The sequence below is a fragment of the Emydura macquarii genome, unplaced genomic scaffold (assembly GCF_026122565.2).
Source record: "Emydura macquarii macquarii isolate MOO-44397 ecotype Brisbane River unplaced genomic scaffold, CSIRO-AGI_Emac_v2 contig_2422, whole genome shotgun sequence".
Taxonomy (NCBI): domain Eukaryota; kingdom Metazoa; phylum Chordata; order Testudines; family Chelidae; genus Emydura; species Emydura macquarii.
The window spans coordinates 30132568-30154534 of NW_027132559.1; the positions used below are offsets into that span (position 1 = coordinate 30132568).

The 21967-nt window shown below is 40.0% G+C and overlaps 1 protein-coding gene across 5 annotated transcripts in view; it reads right to left on the minus strand.

Annotated features, from left to right (window-relative positions):
* Positions 1 to 234: 234 nt before the first annotated feature.
* The window catches only part of DYNC1I1 (dynein cytoplasmic 1 intermediate chain 1), a 242226-nt gene continuing 220493 nt past the window's right edge, over positions 235 to 21967 (minus strand). For all 5 annotated transcript variants that reach the window (XM_067562161.1, XM_067562160.1, XM_067562159.1 and 2 more), the window contains one exon: positions 235 to 992. In XM_067562161.1, coding sequence (XP_067418262.1) covers positions 882 to 992 — 111 coding nt within the window. In that variant the 3' untranslated portion in view covers positions 235 to 881. The remainder of the gene's footprint in view (positions 993 to 21967) is intronic.

Here is a 21967-nt window from a genome sequence, read left to right on the forward strand (position 1 = left end):
TTTTCCCAGTGCCTAGCCAGTGACCTGTGATTAACATGCTAAGTACTTCTGGCCCAAAAGGATTAACCACATTGCTCCACAATGGGTTTAATATGTTTTATTGGCAATACTGGTGTCATACTCAGGAACCACAACTCTTTGTCAGCCTATTAGTGTTAGCCTGACAAGTATCAATGCCAACTGTACGTGAAATATTGTTAAAGTGCCTAGAAATAATAGCCATTAAAAAAAAAATCGTTCCATCTACTCAAACAAACGTTTATAGATCTTACATCTTTAGTATTTGGACCATAATGTAACCTCTACAGCAGCACAGAGACAATGCAGTTCTCTCATTATGCACATGCTTTAGGATCGTTTATTTTAATGCTTTCAAATAAATATGTTCCATGCAGCACACCGCAATAAATAAGGAGCAGCAATTTTTGTATAGTACATCCATTCATAATGTAAGTCACCATGTGAAACACCACATCTAAAGTCTTTGGCCCAGTCCCATATCGTGAAGCACACCACATCTGCACATAATCATATCTGGCTTCATATGGATTTAATAGGACTATGCCAGAAGTGCATGTGAGCACAAGTTTAACCATGGGTTTCTAGCTATTAAATACAGCTACTAAGTAGTTAAAAGGCAACAACTAAACCCATAAAGGTTAGATTTGTCTTTTCTTTCTTACGTTTCAGACAGAAATATAAAGTATGGAACTGCTCTGGAGATTTTCAGCCTTGCGTAAAGCACGGTGTGATTAACATGAAGCATTCTGAGTAATGCTGGCAGGAACACTGACATCAAAAGCCACAGCGATACTGATTTGACACTGCATGCTTGATGAGGGACAGATACTGTGCTAGATAAACAGTGGAAACCCTCTTTTCTAGGCAGACAATTCTACAGTCCCTTCCTCTTCGCTGTCTGCTCTGTTGGCACGGATTTCAACCAGTGTCCGAGCAAAACGGGTCCATTCGTCATTGTGTGGAACAGCCAGCTGGAAAAGAAATGGAATGAAAAGGTGAAGAGGGCCTGCATAATAAGAGAATATTTTGCAGTGCAAAGGTAATATCTTAGGGCCAAAATCTGTGGGCCTGACTCGTGTATAGCTCCTACTGGAGTCAATGAGAGTTTTGCATGATTCAGGACTGCAGCATGGAGCCTTCACAAAAGAACCTTGTGATTTACTTCTGCAGTTGTAAAGCAGTGACATGTTTTCAGGACAAATTTAGCAGCTCCCTCTTTAGATTCAGGTGGAAATAACAGATGCATTTCACCAGTCCTTCCCTGAGTAAAGCTCTAACTGATGGCAATGAAAGTAAAGGGTGCAAAATTTGGCCCTATATTAGTAAATTTGATTTTCAGGACAACAAGGTTACACACATGCTTAATTTTACATAGGTGAGTCATCCAACTGAAGGCAAGGAGACTACTTTTGAGTATAATTATTTGCAAGATTGGGGTCAAAGGGCCAGATTTGTAAAAACAATTGAAATCAATGGGAGTTAGGCACCTAAATACCTTTAAAAATCTAAAGTGCTTATGATAACACAGACTTTAGAACAGTGTATTTAAATTATTTACCTAAAGTTCATTACAGCTACCACTATCAATCTAAACAATTGGTGCCTATTTTAGTTGCCCTCCTCCATGTTAAATAAGTTAAAATAAGAAATACATTCTCATAAAAATGTTAAACTGCTCAAGCAGCTCACGTAAATAGTGCATTACTGATCTGCTTTTTGAAGTCAATATGTAATGTCCTTTTCCATTTAACAGTATTGATCTTTTTAGTGAAAACCCATCACATATTAGGCTCCGAGAGCAACATATAATTCAAACAGCTAAGCTTCCAGACAGAATGTTTTATTGATATAGCAAAATAATGCTGCAGTTCTTTCCACCTTGATCCAACATTGCAGTTTTGGGGAGAGAATGCAAAATGGCATTGGTACAGTCATGGAAAAATTCAAAGCTTCCTTAACATACATTTTCATTGGCTCGAATACGAGAAAATGGCAACAAGCATCTAAAGTAACCAGCCATATATTTGCTGCTGTCTTAAAGGTTGTGAGCTCTCCCTGGAAGGTAATATGAAAAAGCAACTGTTTACAGACATTATGCAACATTTGGTACTGCAACATGAACTGTTTAAAGACACGAAGCAGTATGGTACACTAGGTTGGCTGTACCATGCTGCTATTAGCATATAATAAAACTGAGTTACTATTGTATGCACATTATATGAGAAACATCTTGCAGGCTAAAAAAAAGTAAGACCAAAACTGATCCAATCTATAGTGTCCAATAACACAACTGATCTAGGCTAATCTGAAAGCTTACTTATTTTTTTAAAAATATAACAAATATTATTCAAACTTAAGGTAGATGTAATTAGTTTAGAAATAGCAGATTTCAGAACTGTAGCAGGCATTTTTTGTATAATAAATAGCTTAGCCATTCTTTTCTCAATACGCACAGGCAACTACCACTATCAATGGAAGTTGAGAAAAAAAGTATATATTATGTACTAATGTTCAAGGCCTCAGTTGTGCAACCACTTACATAACTTTAAGCATGTGAGTAGGAGTCCCCTGTGGATGACCTGCACAAAGTTAATCACCTGCATGAGTATATGCAGGATGAAATCTTGCTGCCGGATCCAAATCTCCTCGGAGTCTGAGTACCTTTCCAGCTCAGCTCTTGCACAAAGTCAGCAGGCAATTAAACACCATGTTTGGAAAAATATGCCGAAGTTTAAAAATCTCCATGTATATCATGTATTCAAACCACTCTGATACAACATAAAAAGTGAATTTACAACTATGATGATTTTTCTATGTATTTTGATTATTGGACTCTGGTTAAATATTTATTTCGTTTACTGCCAAAGAATGCAGTCTTTCTATGAGAGCTATCTTGGCTCATGATAATACTGAATGATCTATCGTTGTGCCTTTGCTCACAATCTACCTTTGCTACTTTTAACCCTGAATCTCTAATATCCATTTTTTTTTCATGTTTTGTCCTTGATTTTAGTAATTACAAAAGTACTCAGGAATTGAGTCCAACGCAAGCAACATGAATTAGCTGTCTGACAGCATACACAGAAATGGATCTATTCTTATTTTTATTTGAAAGAGAGATCTTTCCTCTTTGAAAATATATGATTAGAGGAAATAAAAATAAAAGCTAAGGAGGACAGTATGCAAAAGCATATTCATTGAAAGCTTGATCATGATCACACACCTCTGCAAGAGATGATTTTACAAGCTACGTGACGATACATAACCACAGATCTAAGATCAGAATAGGGCCCCGAGACTAAGGTTATAGCTGCAGTGTTACACAGATCAGCTGCTAAAAGCTTTGCCACTAAACCCACTGCCTACTGTTGCTTCCTTTATAAAGAGTTTAATTTTCTTGCTGAGCAGAATAGTGTAATTTTACTAACATGTTGCATCAAAACATGAAAAGAGCCAAATACTTACTAAAAGAAGCACATTAAATAACAATATAGGGACAATTCTGTTTTTCTTTTTGAATAACAGTTGCATTGCAACTTAACTGTGAACAATCTAAAGTATACAAGTTAATACAATACAGGACAGGAAGTGAATAGGTAAAGTTACATTGGAAAAGAAATAAAGACAATTATGAATGGATGGATTTTTATTAAAATTCATTGATTGGAAGGCCAGACCATTATAACCATCTGTCCTTTTGCACAACACAGGCCATAGAATAATAAAATAAATGTCAGGCAGTCAAAAGAACTTTAGGTACTGATCCTGCAAATTGCCACTACTCAGAGAAGTAAGCACCACCCTAGGTAGAGAGTGTTTATTGGGGCAGACCTATATTGCATTTGAAAAAATCACCTCTTTCCAAAAACAAAACCAAACTGAGGGAAGTGCATTTATTTACATAAACAAGTAAATTTAAAAAAAAAAAAAAAAAAAAAAAGGTAATGGAACCATCTTGATGTACACATACCATACATGAGAATGATACATGCTCTTATTACTGCAACTATTGTCCTTCATCTCACTTCTTTTATTGCTTGTTAATTTCATTTACAGATTCCTAGCTAACCTTAGGGCCCAGTCCTGCAAATAAAACTGTTTTCAGGATAAAGTCCTCACAGTGTAAAGGGACACAGGTAGAGAAAATGATTGAAATCCTAGTCCTATTGAAATCAGTGGCAAAATTTCCATCGACTTCATTAGACCCAGAATTACACTCCACGTCTTTGGATTTGTTCCATACGGTGCCTGCCACAATTGTGGGTGCTGTATAAACAAATAACTACAATGATTAAAAATTAAAATCTGTAAAATCAACATTAGATCTGAAAAAATATGTACAACATCATCCATAAATATCCATTCAAGTTTTTAAAAGCATTTGTCTGGGCCATCCACATGCCATGAAAGTTCCAACAGTCAAATTTTACTTGCAAAAAAAACCAACAAGCACAGTTCACAGCTGGCTGACTGTGACATCTGACCTTTTAACTTCTCACTCTTTCTCATACATGCGTGCACACATGCACATGCAGAGAGAAAAATTAGGTCAGAGAAGCAATACCATGTGGCTTACGTGATCAATTACAAATAGAGAGAGCCAACTTTTTCAAACTATCTATGAAAAGCTGCAAGATGTTTATAATTTTTTTTCACTATTTTATGACTCCCTCCCACTTACAACAAAGCAACACCACTAGAATTCATGAACATTATATACAGTAAAATTTTCCAAAATGATAGTCACTGAATATCTTTGGATAATACAAATATTAGCATAAATTGCCATCAGCTTGTGGCTATTGTGTGAGCAGAAAAAGAAAGTAAATGTTATCTATCTAGGTTCTTACTTGGCCCCTTCATGATTACAAACAAAGTACCCCATATGAGCACTTGATTGACTAATTTTTTCTTTGCTGTAGCCTGTGTACAATAATGTTACATTTATTTGGTCAGATCGCAATACTAATCACAGACGTTGATATTTGCAAATGAATGCAACGGATTTAGCCATATAATGGCCATTAATGAATTAAAAGATGTGTAGCAAAAGCTCCTGCATAACTTTGAAAATCTCAACCAGAAAATTTAGGCCTTAGTCCTGCAAACACTTGGGCATACATCTAACGTTATGCACACAGATACTGAGACTGCTCATGTATGCAAAGTTACACATGTGCTTAATTGTTTGCAGAACTGAGGCCTTAGACAGTATGATGGGGCTGAGTTTGGGTACAAGCATTCAACTCTGAGGCCATAGTTGATCCTTTGTTTTTTCTCAAACTCTCAGTTTCTCGCTAGATATAGCCTGCATCTTTTAGGATCACAAAAAGCATTTTGTTTCTAACAAACACTGATGAAAAATACTCCTTATTTCTACTTCTGTAACCTAAATGAACATACATTTTTACCCTACTGAAACCGTGCCCTGCTTGACTCATATGTGCCTATGTATCAAATGGACTATAAAGATTCAATCTGTGTCTATCTGCTGTTTAGAAACTGAGTTGTGTGCCTCAAACCTTACGGATTAATTTTTCTACCACTGTGATTTCAGATAAGCAAGGTTAAGTTAAATCGAATCTTGAATTCAGCAAGAAAACATGGATTGGTGGGATGTTTCCATATATTGAATGGTGCTAGATGATGGAATCTGACCACTTCTGAGTCAGCAAAAAACCAATTTCCAAAAGCAAAGTCTCTTCAGGGCAATATCTCACAATTCAAATTTTAGACTCAAAACCCAGTATAAAGCTAGTTCAGTTGCAAAAAGCGAGTCCTGCTGCAAGGTGTAACTTATGTGCAGCAACCCCATATAATATGGAGTCACCAGGGACATGGGTAGGTAATTTCAGAACACTCTGGGCCAAATTCACTCTATTGTAGATTTATGCCAACATAAACATGGCTCTGCCAGTACTTGGAAGATTTTACTTTCACAATCTCACAAAATCATTTTGTTAGTTTGTGATTACATTAACCCTATATGCATATGTTAATTTTAATCAAAGGAAATCTGTATCCATGTGTCTCAGGCCTGTGGCCTCCCTCAGTAGGACTGTATGGTGTAAATCAGAACAGAATTTAAGACAAGAACAAATAATATGGCAGAGCCAAGGTAACATGGCACAGATTGAAGGCAAACATATGGCATTCCTTTCCCTTCTCTGACATGCCACAGCCTCTTCTGATTTCTTTAGCAACTTTATCATTTAGTAACTTGCTAGAGGTGCCAACACAGACAATACACGACCTTTGGCTTTTCAAAACTGCTGACATTTCTGTTAAACATTGTTCCATGATAATTATCTTAGTCTGAAAGATTGTCTATCGCTTGCGACTTTGGTCTTCCAGCACAAACCTCTGCTTCAGCTGTGAGTTCCAATGAGGTGGATAGTCTGTGCACATTCAGGTAAGAAACAAGGGAGCACCTTACTCAGTGGGCTAATGCTCCCTATGCCAGGTATTCGTGGGTACGGGGATGGAAACAGCAAGTATCCACCTGCAGAGTTTCTTTAATTCTTTCATACAAGGCAAGGGCTTCCCCATCACTAAGGATGGATGACACCATAACTTCCACTCCCTAAACATGAAGGCTCCCCAAGATATCCCAAAAATAAGCTGTATTAATGCAGAGTTGTGTCTTGGGCTGCACAGGAGCTGTTCTCCTGGGAACTCCCCTCACCATAGCTTCCCCTGAAACCCCATGTCAGAGGCAGAGAAAACCACAGAGGAGGAAAAAATCAGCACCAATGCCTGCATGCCTTGTAGCCATATTCCCCATGGCTTTCAGGGGTGTGAGATAGAAACCTGGCAACACCTTCCCCCCTTCACTTAGCCAAGGAATTGGAAAATTGTGGAGGGTCAGATAGGAGAATACCATGCAGGCAGAACTTCCAACTTTAGCACCCCCCACCTGGATCTATGGGAATAAACTCCCTTCCACTTTTGAGGGGGAAATGGAGGCCTGTGTGTTTGGCTAGTTACATTTAATTTAAATGGTCAAATCTCATGCTTAAATCTATGCCCAACTGTGGCACTACCCATTTGCTGGCTAACGCTTATGATGTTTTGGGAAAGCATGCAGCTGAGTAAAAGTCAAACTGCCTGTGTCATCTTCATGGACAGTGAGCTCATGCACAGCTAGCTGTGGTGCTGACCTGCTCAAGGATGTCTGATTGAAGAATTTAGCTCTTGGGAGTACATTTCTCCCACTGGAGCAAGAAACTTACCTGTGTTTGCCAGTGTCTGTACATGCATCCTCTGCAAATAGGTGTAAAAACAGAATCCTAAAAAGATCATTTCCCTCCACCATATAAGCTACCGTCTATATGTGCTGAACAGAAATGGTTATTTGATGTCTTTTGCATATAAGGGGCCAGATTCTGATCTCAGTTAGATGGTAGGAAGCTAGAGATTTTCACTGTGTAATGGAGATCAGAAACTGGCCTGTATTTTAAAATATTTTAAAGTATAATTTATTCGTTTGGGGTTGGGTTGGTTTTTTGTTTGTTTGTTTTTTGGCATCTTTCCCTGCTTCTCTGCCTATATTCCTACAAGAGCATTCTCTACAAAAATCTCAGATCCAACAAGGACTAAAACTATACTGAAATTCACATTTCAGCTCTCTCATTTCTAAAACACTTCAAACCGAATTATGCTTGGTTTGAGAAGGACTGGTTAAAATATTTTGAGGAGTGGCTAATTAAGACATGAGGAAAACTATTCTGGTTCATTTTAGTTCAATTTTAAGTATGGTAAGATTGTTATAATGATGAAGATGCTATGCTTCGTTATAAATACTCTGTATGATTTAGCAGCATCATTATAATCTTTCAATTTGATGGAGTCATTTTAAAAAAAACAACCACCCCAACTGCAAGAGAATATTACTTCGTTTATTCTACATAGAATTTGTACCATCCCAAAGTTATCCATATCATCATATAAAATAAAGTGCTGTATTAAAAAGAAATTCCTTGTAAACACTTTGTGAATAGAGTTCCACATGAATAAATACATTAAATGGCTGAGAAAAATATTCTTAAAATGTAAATATTACACAAATTGATCCAGTTAGATACATTTTTCTCTAACTATTGGGCCAATCCTCCACTCAGTGTGAAGGGGAGCATTATCAGGATCAGGCCCATCAATTTACAAATAAAAAATCCATACAAGTATAATTTGCCCTAAGGCATTCAATCCTACCCAACCACAGTTAAGTATTTTATCACTGATTTCAAGGGCACATGTCAAAGCAAAAATAATATATACATATACAAACATTTCTATGCACAAACATCCCCACTTACTTTGGTCCCACTGTAGTCAATTGCAAAATGCTTTGATATTTTCTCAAACGTGTGTGTTTGGAAAAGGTCTATATTTTTCCGGGCAACTCCCTATGATATTTTTCTCAATCAGATATATAATATGATTGAAAAAAGGTCTATATTTTTCCAGACAACTCCCTATGCCACACACATGGATGGAAACAAAGTGGGAGGTAATATACAGTGAAATGGCCACCAGTGTAACCAAAGGCACCTTTTTCACATAACTATACTACCACTATATTTAACTCTTGGGAGAGCTTAGCCTCACTGTTAACAATGGATGAAACCACGGGCAAGAACTTAAAGCCAGCATATTGCATGCAAATGATTTTAATAAGATACAGTGTTTAGACCACAAAGGATACAATCCAGTGTAGCTCTGTATATATTTGTTTACTTAATTGAAGGGCTGGACTACCATAAGAAGCCTAAATACTGCATTTGTTCTACACACAGCCATCAGTCTGGTGTCACAGACACTGTATACACCAGCCTTCTGCGAAGTTCATTTACTTAGCCCTCATCTAGATTAACGTCTGCTATGAGTTACTTCCAGCAGGATCTCATTTAACTAGTGCTGTTCTAGTAAAAAGAAGACAAAACATTAGATTACATAACAAAAATACTTAACCTCTATCTTCCAACAGAAACGGAATACAACTGAATGTGAGGTTTGACTTTTTCTGTAAGACAAGTAATAGCTTTTAAATTCTTATTTTGTTGTAAATTTTGTTCTTAATATAAAAACACACTAAAAAAATACAGTGTTTGTGTGAAGACATAATGATCAAAACAATTTCTCTCTCTCTCTCTGTAAAGGGTTTGGATCTTAAACTGAGCATTTAAATTCTGATTGTTTCCTAAACTGAAACTCCTCAGTCTGATACATAGTCCTGTTGGAGCAACACTAACATCTAGAAAATACTCAGGCGTCGTCTGTGAGCTATACATATGTTACACACAAACAGCTATGTTAAAAGAACGTTAAAGTGGCAAAGCTAAGCACTCCAAAGGCAGGAAATGCCAGTATTCCGATTGCCCCCTGGTGTATATGAACTATACAATGGTCTATAAACACATTACACCACATACAATTTTCTCCCAGTACCCCTGTCTCATTCAGTGCACAGGCTGGATGATGCTTGCAGAATTTTAGCTATTCAATATTTTGCTTTCTCTTCATTGGACAACGGGTAGCCCCAGGCCTTATTTACTGCACTCTATTCAAACCTCTGCATATTAATATCCTCAAAGGCTTTTCTATGGTGTTCAACATTTCAGTATCTGAGTGCTTCACAAATATTAATTTACTTTCACAGTCTCCCTGGGGTGAGGTAATACTATTATACTCATTTTACATACTGGGAATGAGCAACCTAAAATGGGAGGCAGAATATCCCACATCTGCTACTACAGGCTTCTTGTGCTCTGCTCTGAAGCAAATGCTGCTGACCACTGTCTCACACAGTATATGGGGCTGTAAGGGGACCTCAGTCTCAACCAGAATGGCAATTCCTATGTTCCTAGCTGATCCACAGAGATATTAAGGTCAAGCATCCATGAACTTCGGGATACCCCATCTGACATGCCCAGGACTGGCTTTTGCAGTGTACTTAGCACTGTATACCACTTTCTATGTTCAAAGCTCATCGCTCAGTGACTGCAGCTGTGAGTGCTCAGCACTTCTACAAATCATCCTGAAAACAAGGGGCACACAATGAGTGACCACCTGTGAAAAGTTTGGTTTAAATGGCTTGCCCAGCATCACACAGGAATGTTGTGGCAGAAGCAGGGCTAAAACCCAGATCTCTAAGGCAGTGTTCAACCGCCTTAACAATGACACCATCCTTTCTTCTTGCCTCATTCACTGCACACCTTCCAACTTTTGCAACAAATGAGGCAAGCGGCCTACAGAAAATAGCCGGCATCACTATACAAACCTGATTCATCCCCAGCGCACATCCCATCCTGTCCACCCAGTGACGCAGGGCTCCTGGCGCAGAAACAGTATGGGACTGTGTAATCAAATTTCAAAGGATTTTTTTTCCAAAGGTCTGTTTTTTCGCAGGAGCAGCAAGACACATCCCTGACAACAGGCCAGCCCCTATAACATGGCTGCTCCAAAGCATGGAGCCACTGGAGCTTCTCAACAAAACAGCTGAGAGAATTTTTTTTTGACATGGGCAAAATGACATACTTTCCCCTAATCTCAAACTTGGAAATGGCTGAACTGTCTTTCCAAAAAGGTTCAGACTGAAGCAGATGCCCAGCATGGAAAATTTCAACCTGAATAAATGGTAAAGTTGTAAGCAATTGAAAACAGGGACGTGTTGGCAACATTAACTATAGCCAGCACCAGCTGCACCTATAATTCACGGTTTCCCTTATACACTTACCAAGAACTTATATCCAGGGTATCAAACAAATTAATTTACAATCTTTAGTTTAAAACTGAAGCTCTTCAGTTACTTTTAAGTGACATGATGAACACACTGACATCCTGCATTAATACTGTGCTGTGGAGAAACGGTTTGAACAGCCACAAGGAGATGGGCTTAAAGGTAGGAATGTTCCCTTGGGTCATTTTTTTTTTAAATCTCATAATTGGTTTAATAATCTTCTGATTTTAGAATTAAATACAATATGGACCTGAGCAATCTCAGTGAGGTCAATGGGCCTAGTCAGGTGGGTAAAGGAGTGGGCTCCCAGAATTTGCATTGCTTGGTTTCATTTGGCAAGGGAAGGGCGTGCGAATCGCTATCAGCAGGCAGGAGATGGTTACACCCTTACTGTGCCAAGCCAGCATACATGTCAAGGGGGCTCTGACATGCAAAGGGTGGAAGATAGGGATTGCGGGTTGGCCCAAATGAAACTGCGGGGGGGACCTTACCACCCATTTCATGGCTATTTTCTCCTTACATACTCTTGCTTCCAGTGAAATCTATGAAGTCTTCAATGGGAGTGGGAGAAAGCCAGTGTTTACTAGGCCTCTCCCCTCTAGGCATACAAGGCATCTAATACTGTGATTAAATGTAATGGCCAGCCACTAAGTATATGTGCAAGAGGGACAATATCACAGCTCTGCCATGCTCCACAAAAGCTAACCAGGTTGCATCCACAATGGTGCTGTCCTGTGGAACAAGAGTTTCTAAGTTGCTATTATTTATTATTAATACTGTCTACAGCACTATAAACTTATCAGGTGCTTTACAAAGAGTGTGAAACACTCTCTCTCCCTAACTACCCTCCCCCCAGTCACCTGTTTCTTATAAGATTCTCAGCTCCAGTTTAATTTCCATTTTTCAGACAAACCCAGTATTGCCCACTGTTGTGATTTTTAGTGTAAGACTCAGGATATTTAGTGGTTTTTCTTAAAGCCCCAGCTCCTGGAGTCATGTGACTCCCCGCATTGATTCAAAGTGCATTCATTTTTAAAAGTATATTTCTAGTCCTCAAGGTTGCAGAGAAAAGCTTGAAAAATATGAATCCAAAGGGCTCAAAACCAGAAACCAAACCCCAACACCTATTCTTTTTTTAAATCTCATGATTTTGGGGGGTAGGGGTGGGGCTGACTCATGATTTTTGAATACTTGGCGTTAGCAATACTGGAGATTCAACCCCATGGGCCTTTGGGGATGTAAATATCACCCTCTGTGCTCACAGGAGCAGCTGCAGTGGAAAGGGGATTTGCCTCTGGGGTTCTATCAGAGGAGAGCAGCTTGAAATTCAGGCCAGGGCTACTTAGAAAAGGAAATGAATCATGGCTCTAATGGTTGACCTGGCCCCATCCCATCCTAGGCCAGCGCTGTCCATTCCATGCTGTCCAGCCCTAAGGCACATTACCAGTGAAGGAAATTAACCACTGGAACAACTTACCCAAAGGTTCTGGTGGATTCTCCATCACTGGCAATTTTTAAACCAAGACTGGATGTTTTTCTAAAAAGACCTGCTCCATCTTAAACAGGAATTATTTTGGGAAGGTTCTGTGGACTGCATTATGCAAGAGGTCAGACTAGATGATCACAGTGGTCCCTTCCCTTATAGTCTATAAATCTATGGCTCATTCCAGGGTTCCTAGTTGAACAGAGATTATGGGAGGCTTGTTCCACTACTTCTCTGCTAATGGGTTCTACTAAACACACACAAAACTGGCTTATTAGGTGTTCAGTACTTTTGGTTTGCGTGAGAACTGTTACTATTATCTAGATTTTACATGTTTCACTTCTTTGAAAGCATCAGCATGACATAGTGAATTTTCATTTTAAAGACACACTGTTGTCCTTCAAACTACACTAGATTCACTGAGCTCACACTCAATACAATACAACGTGTGATGCTGGCAGCCAGGTGCCAGCTCATGCCAAGGCCCTGGGCCTCACGGCACACTGACAAATGCAGAGCTGGAAACCTGTCTGGTTCACCTATGTGGTAGTGTGCTTGAAATAGATGTTAGAGTTATAAGAATGTGTTTAGTGCTTAGACATGCTTGTAGGATGCTGCATGTATTAATCTTACTTGTACCATATGTTATAAGGTAATATTTGCTCTGTAACTATAAAAATGTTTGCCAAGTTTGTAAGTTCCCCACAGTGAGGGAAGAAGCATTACCAAGTATAAAATGCTAGTTTACCACAAGAGGTGTTATCTTCTCCCCAGCAAAAGACATCAGACAAGCCTTTGTGGACAAAATACTTCATTGATTGCTATCTCCCACACCCTTGAAGAGGGTATGTGCACCAAGCCCGTGTACCATCTCAGCCTGAATGCTGAGGGATGGGCATAAAAATGCCTGTTAAGAAGAAATTTGTGTCTTTATGCTGTCTGGACTCTGAGGGACAAAGATTCCTAAACATAAGCAAGAGAACCCCAAACTGCTTGGCTTGGGTTAGTCCTAAAGGATATAAAAGCTTGCTTATTATAGAAGCTTCAATTACCTTTTATATTTAAGATAGTACCTCATTTGTGTGTGCGTGAGTGAGTGTTTACGTACTTTACCCTTGTAAATAATTCATTTCTTTTTCCTAGTAAATTAATAAACCATTAGTGAGTTTGTTACTGGATTGGCTACAAGTGTTGTCTTTGGTTTGAGATCTGAGTACAATTGACCTGGGGTAAGTGACTCATCCTTTGGGACTGGTAATAACCTTAAAATTGTTGTGATTTTTGATGTAAGGAACCATCTATCTTAAAGTCCAGCTTGCTTGGGTGGCAACATAGACTGGAATGCCCAAGGGGATTGTCTGTCACGCCATGGTAAAACGGTTATGGTGCTTTCAGAGTTCACACTTGTTACTGGGTTGGTGAAATCTAATTATAGAACATACAAATAGTTTGGGGATTTTGCCTTCCTTCATGACAGTTTGCCCTGAGGTTGTCACTCAGTAATGAGCCACTCCAGACAGCGTGACACAACTTACCAGACAGCAAAACTGAACTTTAGATGTGCAACTGTAGCTGTTGGGTAGCGTATATTTAGGCCCCGAATGTCCCTGCATCCTCAGCTGTGATTTTTAAGCTAAGCGGCTCTTTTTCTAAGTCATGAATCCAGTAATTTTGTACTTTCAAATGTAACATAATTTTGCAAATCATAACAAATAAATTAATTAATTAACACCATAATTAACTCAAATTGCTGATGAATGTGACAGGTTGAAACCACAGATGCTTAATTACACAAACTAACTCTTGTATCAGAAGGTTTATCTCCATGAAGCATTTATCACGATGAGAGTACATAAATTTAACTGAATTTTGCAAAGCACTGCACACATTCTAACATATATTTTAGTAAATATGACAAAGTATTTTCCATTCATACTCCTCATCACATACAAGCTATGCACATTTACCAGTGGGACATTCTGTACCTCAATGTAGCACCTTGGACCCCCCATGTTCCCCATTGTCATAAGATTATGATATGTTTTGTACATACATGACTTGTGAGGTATCATTTAAGAAGTCTTGATCTGTTGAACCTCAATATCCTGTTGGATTGTATGTGCTATAATTGTATGTGTGTGTAGCCGGAAGGGGTGGTCCCCCTCTGAGAAGGGCCCAGAGGGGGAGCCAGACCCCATCCTGGCTGATAAAGCCCCAAAGGAAAAACCCTGACTGGAAGAAGATGGGCGGGTCCAGGCCTTTAAAAGCCCCAGGGACACCACCTGACCGGAAGCGGGGGACGCGGGGGGGAAGAGGCCGAGCCAGGCCTTTAAAAGCCAGGGCTGGGAGCCCAGTCAAGAGAAGATGGCTGAGAGAGAAGGATGCCTCTCCTCCTGAGTTCCTAGCTAAGGCCAGGCCAGGGACCCATGCTGAAAGGGAGCAGCCAGTCTTACCCCAGCCTGGGAGCCCGAGGAGGGCCGGCCTGAGCAGTAGAGAGCCTGGGTCCCAGAGAACTTACCGGCCCTGTCTGCGGCCTGGGGGCCGGAGGTCCTGGAAGAGTTGCCCTCCGAGGACGAACCCATGGAGCTGCCAGAGCTGCCACCCATGGATGAGGATGGCCTCGTAGGACTACCACACCCCAGCGACCCGAAGGAGGCAGGTACCGGGGGTTTCAGGGAGGAAAAAGCCCAGGAGCAGCCACAAGTTCGTGGCTGAGTCTGGGGCAACCCGGGCAGCGTGTTGTGGCAGGAGCCCCGCTGACCCTGTGGCAAATGGCTTTTGCCACTGCAAGGGCCCTGGGCTGGGACCCAGTGGAGACGGGTGGGCCTGCGTCTCCCTTCCCCAACAGCCCTGAGAGAGCCTCACCCTCCATACCGCTCCAGAGAGCATCCGGCGTACCTTGACGACTTCCTATGAATTTATTCCTGTACACTAATTAATTATTTTAAGGTGCATGTTTTCACTATCCTCATTCAGCTGTTCTGCTATATTTAATACAACCTACCTATTCTTTATGGGTGCTTGGAGACTAGGTGAGGCAGCTGTCGTACCTCCACTACTCAGGAAAGCCTGGGACTGGATTACCTTTTCTACAGAGCCTCCCCACAGGATTTCAGGGCAGCTACATCAGGGGAGCTACCACTAGGGCCCTAGCTAGTGCAGATACACAGAGCCTCCAGAGAAAGGTATATGCCAGGTTTGCAGCCAGCCCCACTACCTTTTCTGCAAAAGGTCGAATCTTCTCCCCTCAACCCCAGGTTTGGTGATATGGGAGGGTGTCTGTGACCTTGCTCCTCCTCCAGGTTTACCATGGGGGACAGGATGACCTAGTCTAGTCTCTCTTCTCCCACAGTATCTGAGCGCCTTCTAGCAGTGCAATAAGCTACATGAACATCTGTCACATGTGGTTTGTTCTCTCTTCCTCTCCACAGGGGAGAATCTGGGCCTTTGTGAAGAAACTAGGAAACATGAGGCTGTTTTAAATGTGACACAAAAACAATTGTGGTTGAGCCTTTTTTTTGCTTCTTTATCATATAGCAAAAGGCCTAGACGATTTCGTCTTGTTTTATATTAGCAATTTAAGTCTTGTCTCCCCTGCATAACTCTCTCCAGAAATGTTACATCTGGAGAACTAGCGCAATGTTACATCATAAGTGACTGAAACTCGAGCAATTGAGTCAAAGGGATTTTAATCACTGTTTAAAATCCAATTTTTTGGTTATTTTTGTTGTCTCTAACTCCAATACTTACTTAACATTTGAGAGAAAGGACATCTTAGAGATTCAGACCCCGACTCCTGCCATTCAGGAATAAAAGCTCACCTGCCACATTTCCTGAGGCTCCCAAAAAGTCCGCAAGCAAAACCAGAGAAGGTGTGAATTAACATTCCTCATTATTTATATTGTAAAGAAGCTGAAATATTTTCTTTCTAAAGAAACAAAAACTGATATATACACACACTTCTGATTTTTAAAAAAGCCTTTTGCAGATCACCTTTAAAACAGGCAGTTGTTTGAAGCTGCTCAAAGGTTTAGAACATTAGGAGGAGTCTGCAATGGACATGGGTCAGCAGAGCTGGGTGTAGGTGAGGCACTAAAAAGTACAAACATGAAAGAGGAAAGGAAACATGGTCTAGTGGACAGGGCACTGGACTAGTACCCAGGATACCTAGGTTCAGTTCCTAGTCCAGCTATACACTTGTGTGTCTGAGCCACTTGCTTAAGCTGCCCCGTGCCTCAGTTTCCCATATGTGAAATTACCATACTACTTCCCTAGCTCAGAGGAGTGTCATGAGAACAAAATCCACTGCATGTGAGGCACTCAAACTATTCAGATGAAGTAAAGAGAGACTGAAGGTACAAGATAAATCACATTCTTTTGCCATTTAAGATCTGGACGTTACTTCCACATAAGTGTATATGTATAAGCTCTATTTTAAACTGGAAAACATATTTAAATGTTAGGTTTTAACCTAATACAGTGCTGTTTTTCCACTGGGGAAACACCGATGCTTACAAGAAGACCTCAAAGCATCCACAGTAACCGAAAGTAATGAATATTGTAATGAGAAACACAAGTATTTAGGGTGATAATGACTGAACTTTGCTCTACTTAGATCAGCTCACCCCCTCTGGAGGCTACCAAAGCTTAAAGATTTTATCACTCTAGCAATCAGCAATGGGTAATGGCTTTCATAAAATACAGTAATTAAATTGACTGATTTCAAACCAATGCATTTTTTTCATTAGGGAGCTCTTATTTAAGCTACTTCAGAAATACCTTTTCGAGAACTGGGTACATCCGTCACTGGTGCAACTGTTTCTATTCAAAATACAAATGAGTAGACATGGAATGACGAAACTGTTCTGCTTGCTTTTTCATATAAAGCAAATGATCATTACATAGCTGTAAGCCATATAAAAAGCATGCATTTGTTTATTCATGTCTTTTCTTCCTTTATGAGCCCCCATCTCCTTTTTTTTTTTTTCCTAGCCTCCATTTAAATTACAAAATTGGGGGGAAATTAAAATGGTTCTTCAGAACTTTCTACAGCAGCCAGTATGGGTCATCGCTTGGTTAAAACATTGTTTTGAAAATAATTTGAGTCTAAGGCCCAGATCCTCAGTGGTATTTAAGTGCCTAACTCCCACTGAAATCAAAGATACCATAGATGGCAAAATTCCTTTTGACTTCAGTGGGAGCAGGATGAGACCCTAGGTTACTTCCAGTTTTCAATTATACCTGGATTTTGCTGTTTATTACAATGATTACATACTTACATTAGCTTTGTACGCTCAACCCTTCTTAATGAAACTTTGTCTGAGTTGCTTTATGTTACTGCTCAGCTTTACCTCCAAAATACGTATTTGAACCATTCTGCTGTCAGACGTTCTAAGTTACTTTTAATTCTAGTTTTTCCATCTTGGTTTTTTATAATACAATGTTTACAATTGTTGAACTAATTTCAGTGTTGCAGTAAAAATGCGTCTTTCTTAAATCACTGTAAATCATATAAGATTTATCATGCCTCATCAGGAAGAATCTACTACAGAAGAAAACTCCGCTGGAAAATGCCGCAAGATGAAACATACTGTTTTTGATGTATCATCCCCTGGGGGCGGAGACAGGGCCAGATTAACTCTCCTGTGGGCCCAGGGCTTTTAGATTTTGTGGGCCCCTGTATACCAGTCTTTTTCCTAATCTAAAACAAAATTATCGCAATTATGGCATCGAGGATATTAACACTATACTAAACTTGCTTTTTAATTAACATAAAGTCGTTCTGTGGTTACATTTCAGTCTTAAAACATTTAAACAAGGGTCAGCAACTTGTGGCATGCGAGATGATTTTGCACAGCACTCACGCTGGGCCCATGTCACGTGGGAGAGGGGCGGGAGGAAGGGAGGAAGCTGGTAGGGGCTCCTGGCCAGGGCGCTGGACCCAAGTCACGGGGGAGAGGGGCGGGGATTTATTTTTGCAGGGGCCCCCCTTAGCCTGAGGCCCTGGACTGCAGCTCCTGAAGCCCCTGTGTTAATCCGGCCCTGGGCAGAGAGGTTTTTAGCTGCATGGAGGAGACCCTCACTGTGACCATCTGACCACATGCATGACCCAAGATCCATGGTGAAATCTGTGGAACTCAGAGTACACATGTGGAGTGCCAGCCCCTCCCCATAGTCTCTTCGCCTACTACTCCCTGCTCTCACAATCCATAGAGCAGAAATTAGGGGTTGATTCTGCTGCCATTAAGGTCAAAGGGAATTTTATTGCTGACTTGAGTGGGAGCTGAATAGGGCATAGCCACTAGTGGGCCGTGGCCTGCCCAGGTACCACCCAGGCCCACCTGAATAGGAGCCAGTGTGAATACAGATGTTGGTTGCGGATCAGGAACTCCTGGATCAAGAGCAGATGGCTCTTGGCCCATCTGTGGAATGCTATGGCCAGCAAGGTGTGGAGTGCAGCAGCCCAGTCAGCCCCACTGCTGCCTCAGCTTAACCCATGCCTGCTTGTGGGGCTGAGTGGACTGCTCCTCTCCATAGGTCAGCTCTACCCCCCAAGCTCTCCACACTGAAGTCCCTGGTCTCACCTAGCTATCCCCTTACAATCCTACCCCCTGGCATTCAAATCCAATATCATATGCAATAATACATATATATAATAATGTGCAATATAAATGATTACCTGTGATGTCAGACCTTTACTCATTGCCTGTCCATCATACATTGGGGCCCATCCAAATTTCCACTCCTAGCTATGCCACTGCTTACGCCAGCAGTCTGCCAGCATGCCTCAGAGAACAGCTACTTCCCTACCCACTGGCCGGAGGCCTGAGTACAGGGTGTTTACACAGCAGGTCTTGGGGAGAGTGAGGAATGATCCCTCTTCAGGTTTTGTTCCCTTCTTCCAGCTAGATTTGACCAATATCTGCTCTTACTTTATCTCTCTCTGCTCCAGTGTTGAAAAGATGATATCACTCTGAGACTTTCCACTTTTTTTTTGTAATTTTTCTAAGCTTTTCAGTCTGTACACGAAGGAGTCAATAGAGTTATCATTTTCTCTGGGTTGTATTAACAACACAGCAATCAAGGACTGGATTGGACTGATTTGTACTGGCTGGGTGAGCTGGTACTTCCCTCCCACCCCCCTGAAAGTTGCCTTCTTGAGCTCCAGAATCTAAGCTTTGCTTCATTTTAAGTAATAAAAACTCTAGCCCTTACAGTGGCAAAGATCAATTTCAGAATGTGAATCACATATAAACCTATGCAACAATGTATGCCTGAGTCTTCAGAAAGCCTGAAACAACAGTTCTGAAAGAAGTGTGAATTGCTCCATTTATCTCAATGAGAAGTTAATGCTGAAATGTAACAAATATGATTTAAATATCAGTTAATTATTTCACTGTTGGTCTAAGAAAGGAGAGAGATTATCATTTTATGAAGATCTGCACAGGTTTCTGTGAATGGTTTCTCAGGGAGTGGAACTTGGCTTGTGGGTAAAGTCTGGGGACTACCATTTCTTACTTTTCTCCAGTTGAGCCCTGATCGCTACTGACCCTTTAGCAACACTAACCTGTCTGATACACTGCCAAACAGATGCAACAACTGATATTTCCATTAGTTAATTAGTCTAATGAAAGAAGTCATATGGGATAATAGGCTCCTCTAAATTACGACTCTGAACACTCTTTTTAGAACATAATTTCTCTCCTTATGTTGAAAACTTCTTTCTTTTTTCCAAGTTCTATATTTTACTACCATCAATTAATAAATTCTTGATTGGAAAGTTCTATTTCCTCCTGCCTGCAAACAAAATCTGCCCCTGAAAGGATTAATGGAGAAAAGAATAATGAAAGGTTGAAAGAAGCTGCTTCTTTCACAACTGGAGCCGCAAACAGCATTCTAACTTAGCTCAGATAAGCAGCAAACATGGCTGACAGAGAATATTTATGACAGCAGCATCTGTGCAACATCACTGAAGCATGCACAATGGAAGCAAGCTTTCTATAAAATATATCTACAAAAGACACAGGCAGTTGGGTCTAACTATCAATCATCAGGGAATGTGAATAAATCTATAGTCAATGGTCCATGCTCTGCTAAAATCAACTTTTATCATGTAGAGCCCTGGCTACTGAGTAAAGAAGTTGTAAGACTACAGAAGTGAAATTGATTCATGGTACATTTTACATGTAGTCTTTTTTTTTTTTTAAATCACAAATGTAAGTCCAGCAAACATGAATATAGTCCAATCTAACAGAAACTAACACTTATTTACGACTGGTTATATTCTCTGATTAAATTAAATATGTTAATGAATATGTTTCACTGAAACAATCTGATTTTTTTCCCAATTTTTTAAACCATCAGCTACTGATCTACAAGTCATTCTCTCACGCTGCCACACATGTGCATATATATATATATATGGATTATTTAAATCTGTTCTCCCCTGGAAGCGTGCGCATGACTCCCATTAATGCTAATGGGCGTAAAGCACAAGCATGGAGAAGAAAATAGACCCCTCACTGTGAAAATAAATGTGTTCGGTTATTTTCAGACACGATGCTGAAATCAAACAACTAAAAGTACGTACTGTAAAAAGACAACATTATCTGGTTTAACTGAAAATATCAACATTATTTTTAACTCACTGGTCTTGGGCTCTGTCATACTCATGTTTCTGCCACTTGTGATGTCAGAAAGATCATGAGTGGATGACCTGTCAAAACAAAAGGGCCTTATCCTAAAGACCTTACTCAAGCAAAACATCCATGATCTCAAAGGGAATTCTGACTGAGCAAGGACTGCAGGATTAGGCCCTAGATCTGATGTTTGCAGGTAAGCCATATGAGAATCTCTCTATACATGATATATTTTAATTATAAATCACAGATGCAAATTCTATTGCTCTCTAGAAGACAGAATTAAAACCGTGATGGAACTAACAAGATAAGAACCTCATCACTTTCATTTTTCTCAGTGATTTGATATCATAACAGGTTTCCTGATCTGTCCCAAGCTTGTCATGTCAATTTTGTGCCCCGGTTTATTTACATAGGAAAAGTTGATTTTATCATTTTAAGAAATATGATTTTAAACATTATTGTGCTTTTTGATGATGATGTTGTTCAACTCAACATATGTTCACTTCTTTTTTCAGTTAATAGATTCATAGATTACAATGTCAGAAAGACACATTGTGGTCATCTAGTCTAGCCACCTGTATAACACAGACCATTGAACTTCTCCAAAATAATTCCTAGAGCATATCTTTTAGAAAAACATCCAATCTTGATTTAAAAATGTTCAGTGACCATGAATCCACTACAACGACTCTTGGTAAATTGTTCCAATGGTTAATCACTCTCACTGTTAAAAAACAACACCTTATTTCCCGCCTGAATTTGTCTAGGTTCAACTTCTAGCCATTGGATCATGTTATTCCTTTCTCTGCTAGACTGAAGAGCCCATTTATTAAACATGTCTTCCCCATGCAGATACTTATAGACTACTCAAGTCACCCCTAAACCTTCTCTTTGTTAAGCTAAATAGATTGAGTTCCTTGAGTCTACCATTGTAAGGCAGGTTTTCTAATCATTTAATCATTCTTATGGCTCTTCTCTGAACCTTCTCCAATTTATTAACATCCTTCTTTAATTGTGGGCAGAAGATCTGGACACCATATAACCACTATTTAGCAACATTATGGCCAATCCAGTGTAGTACCT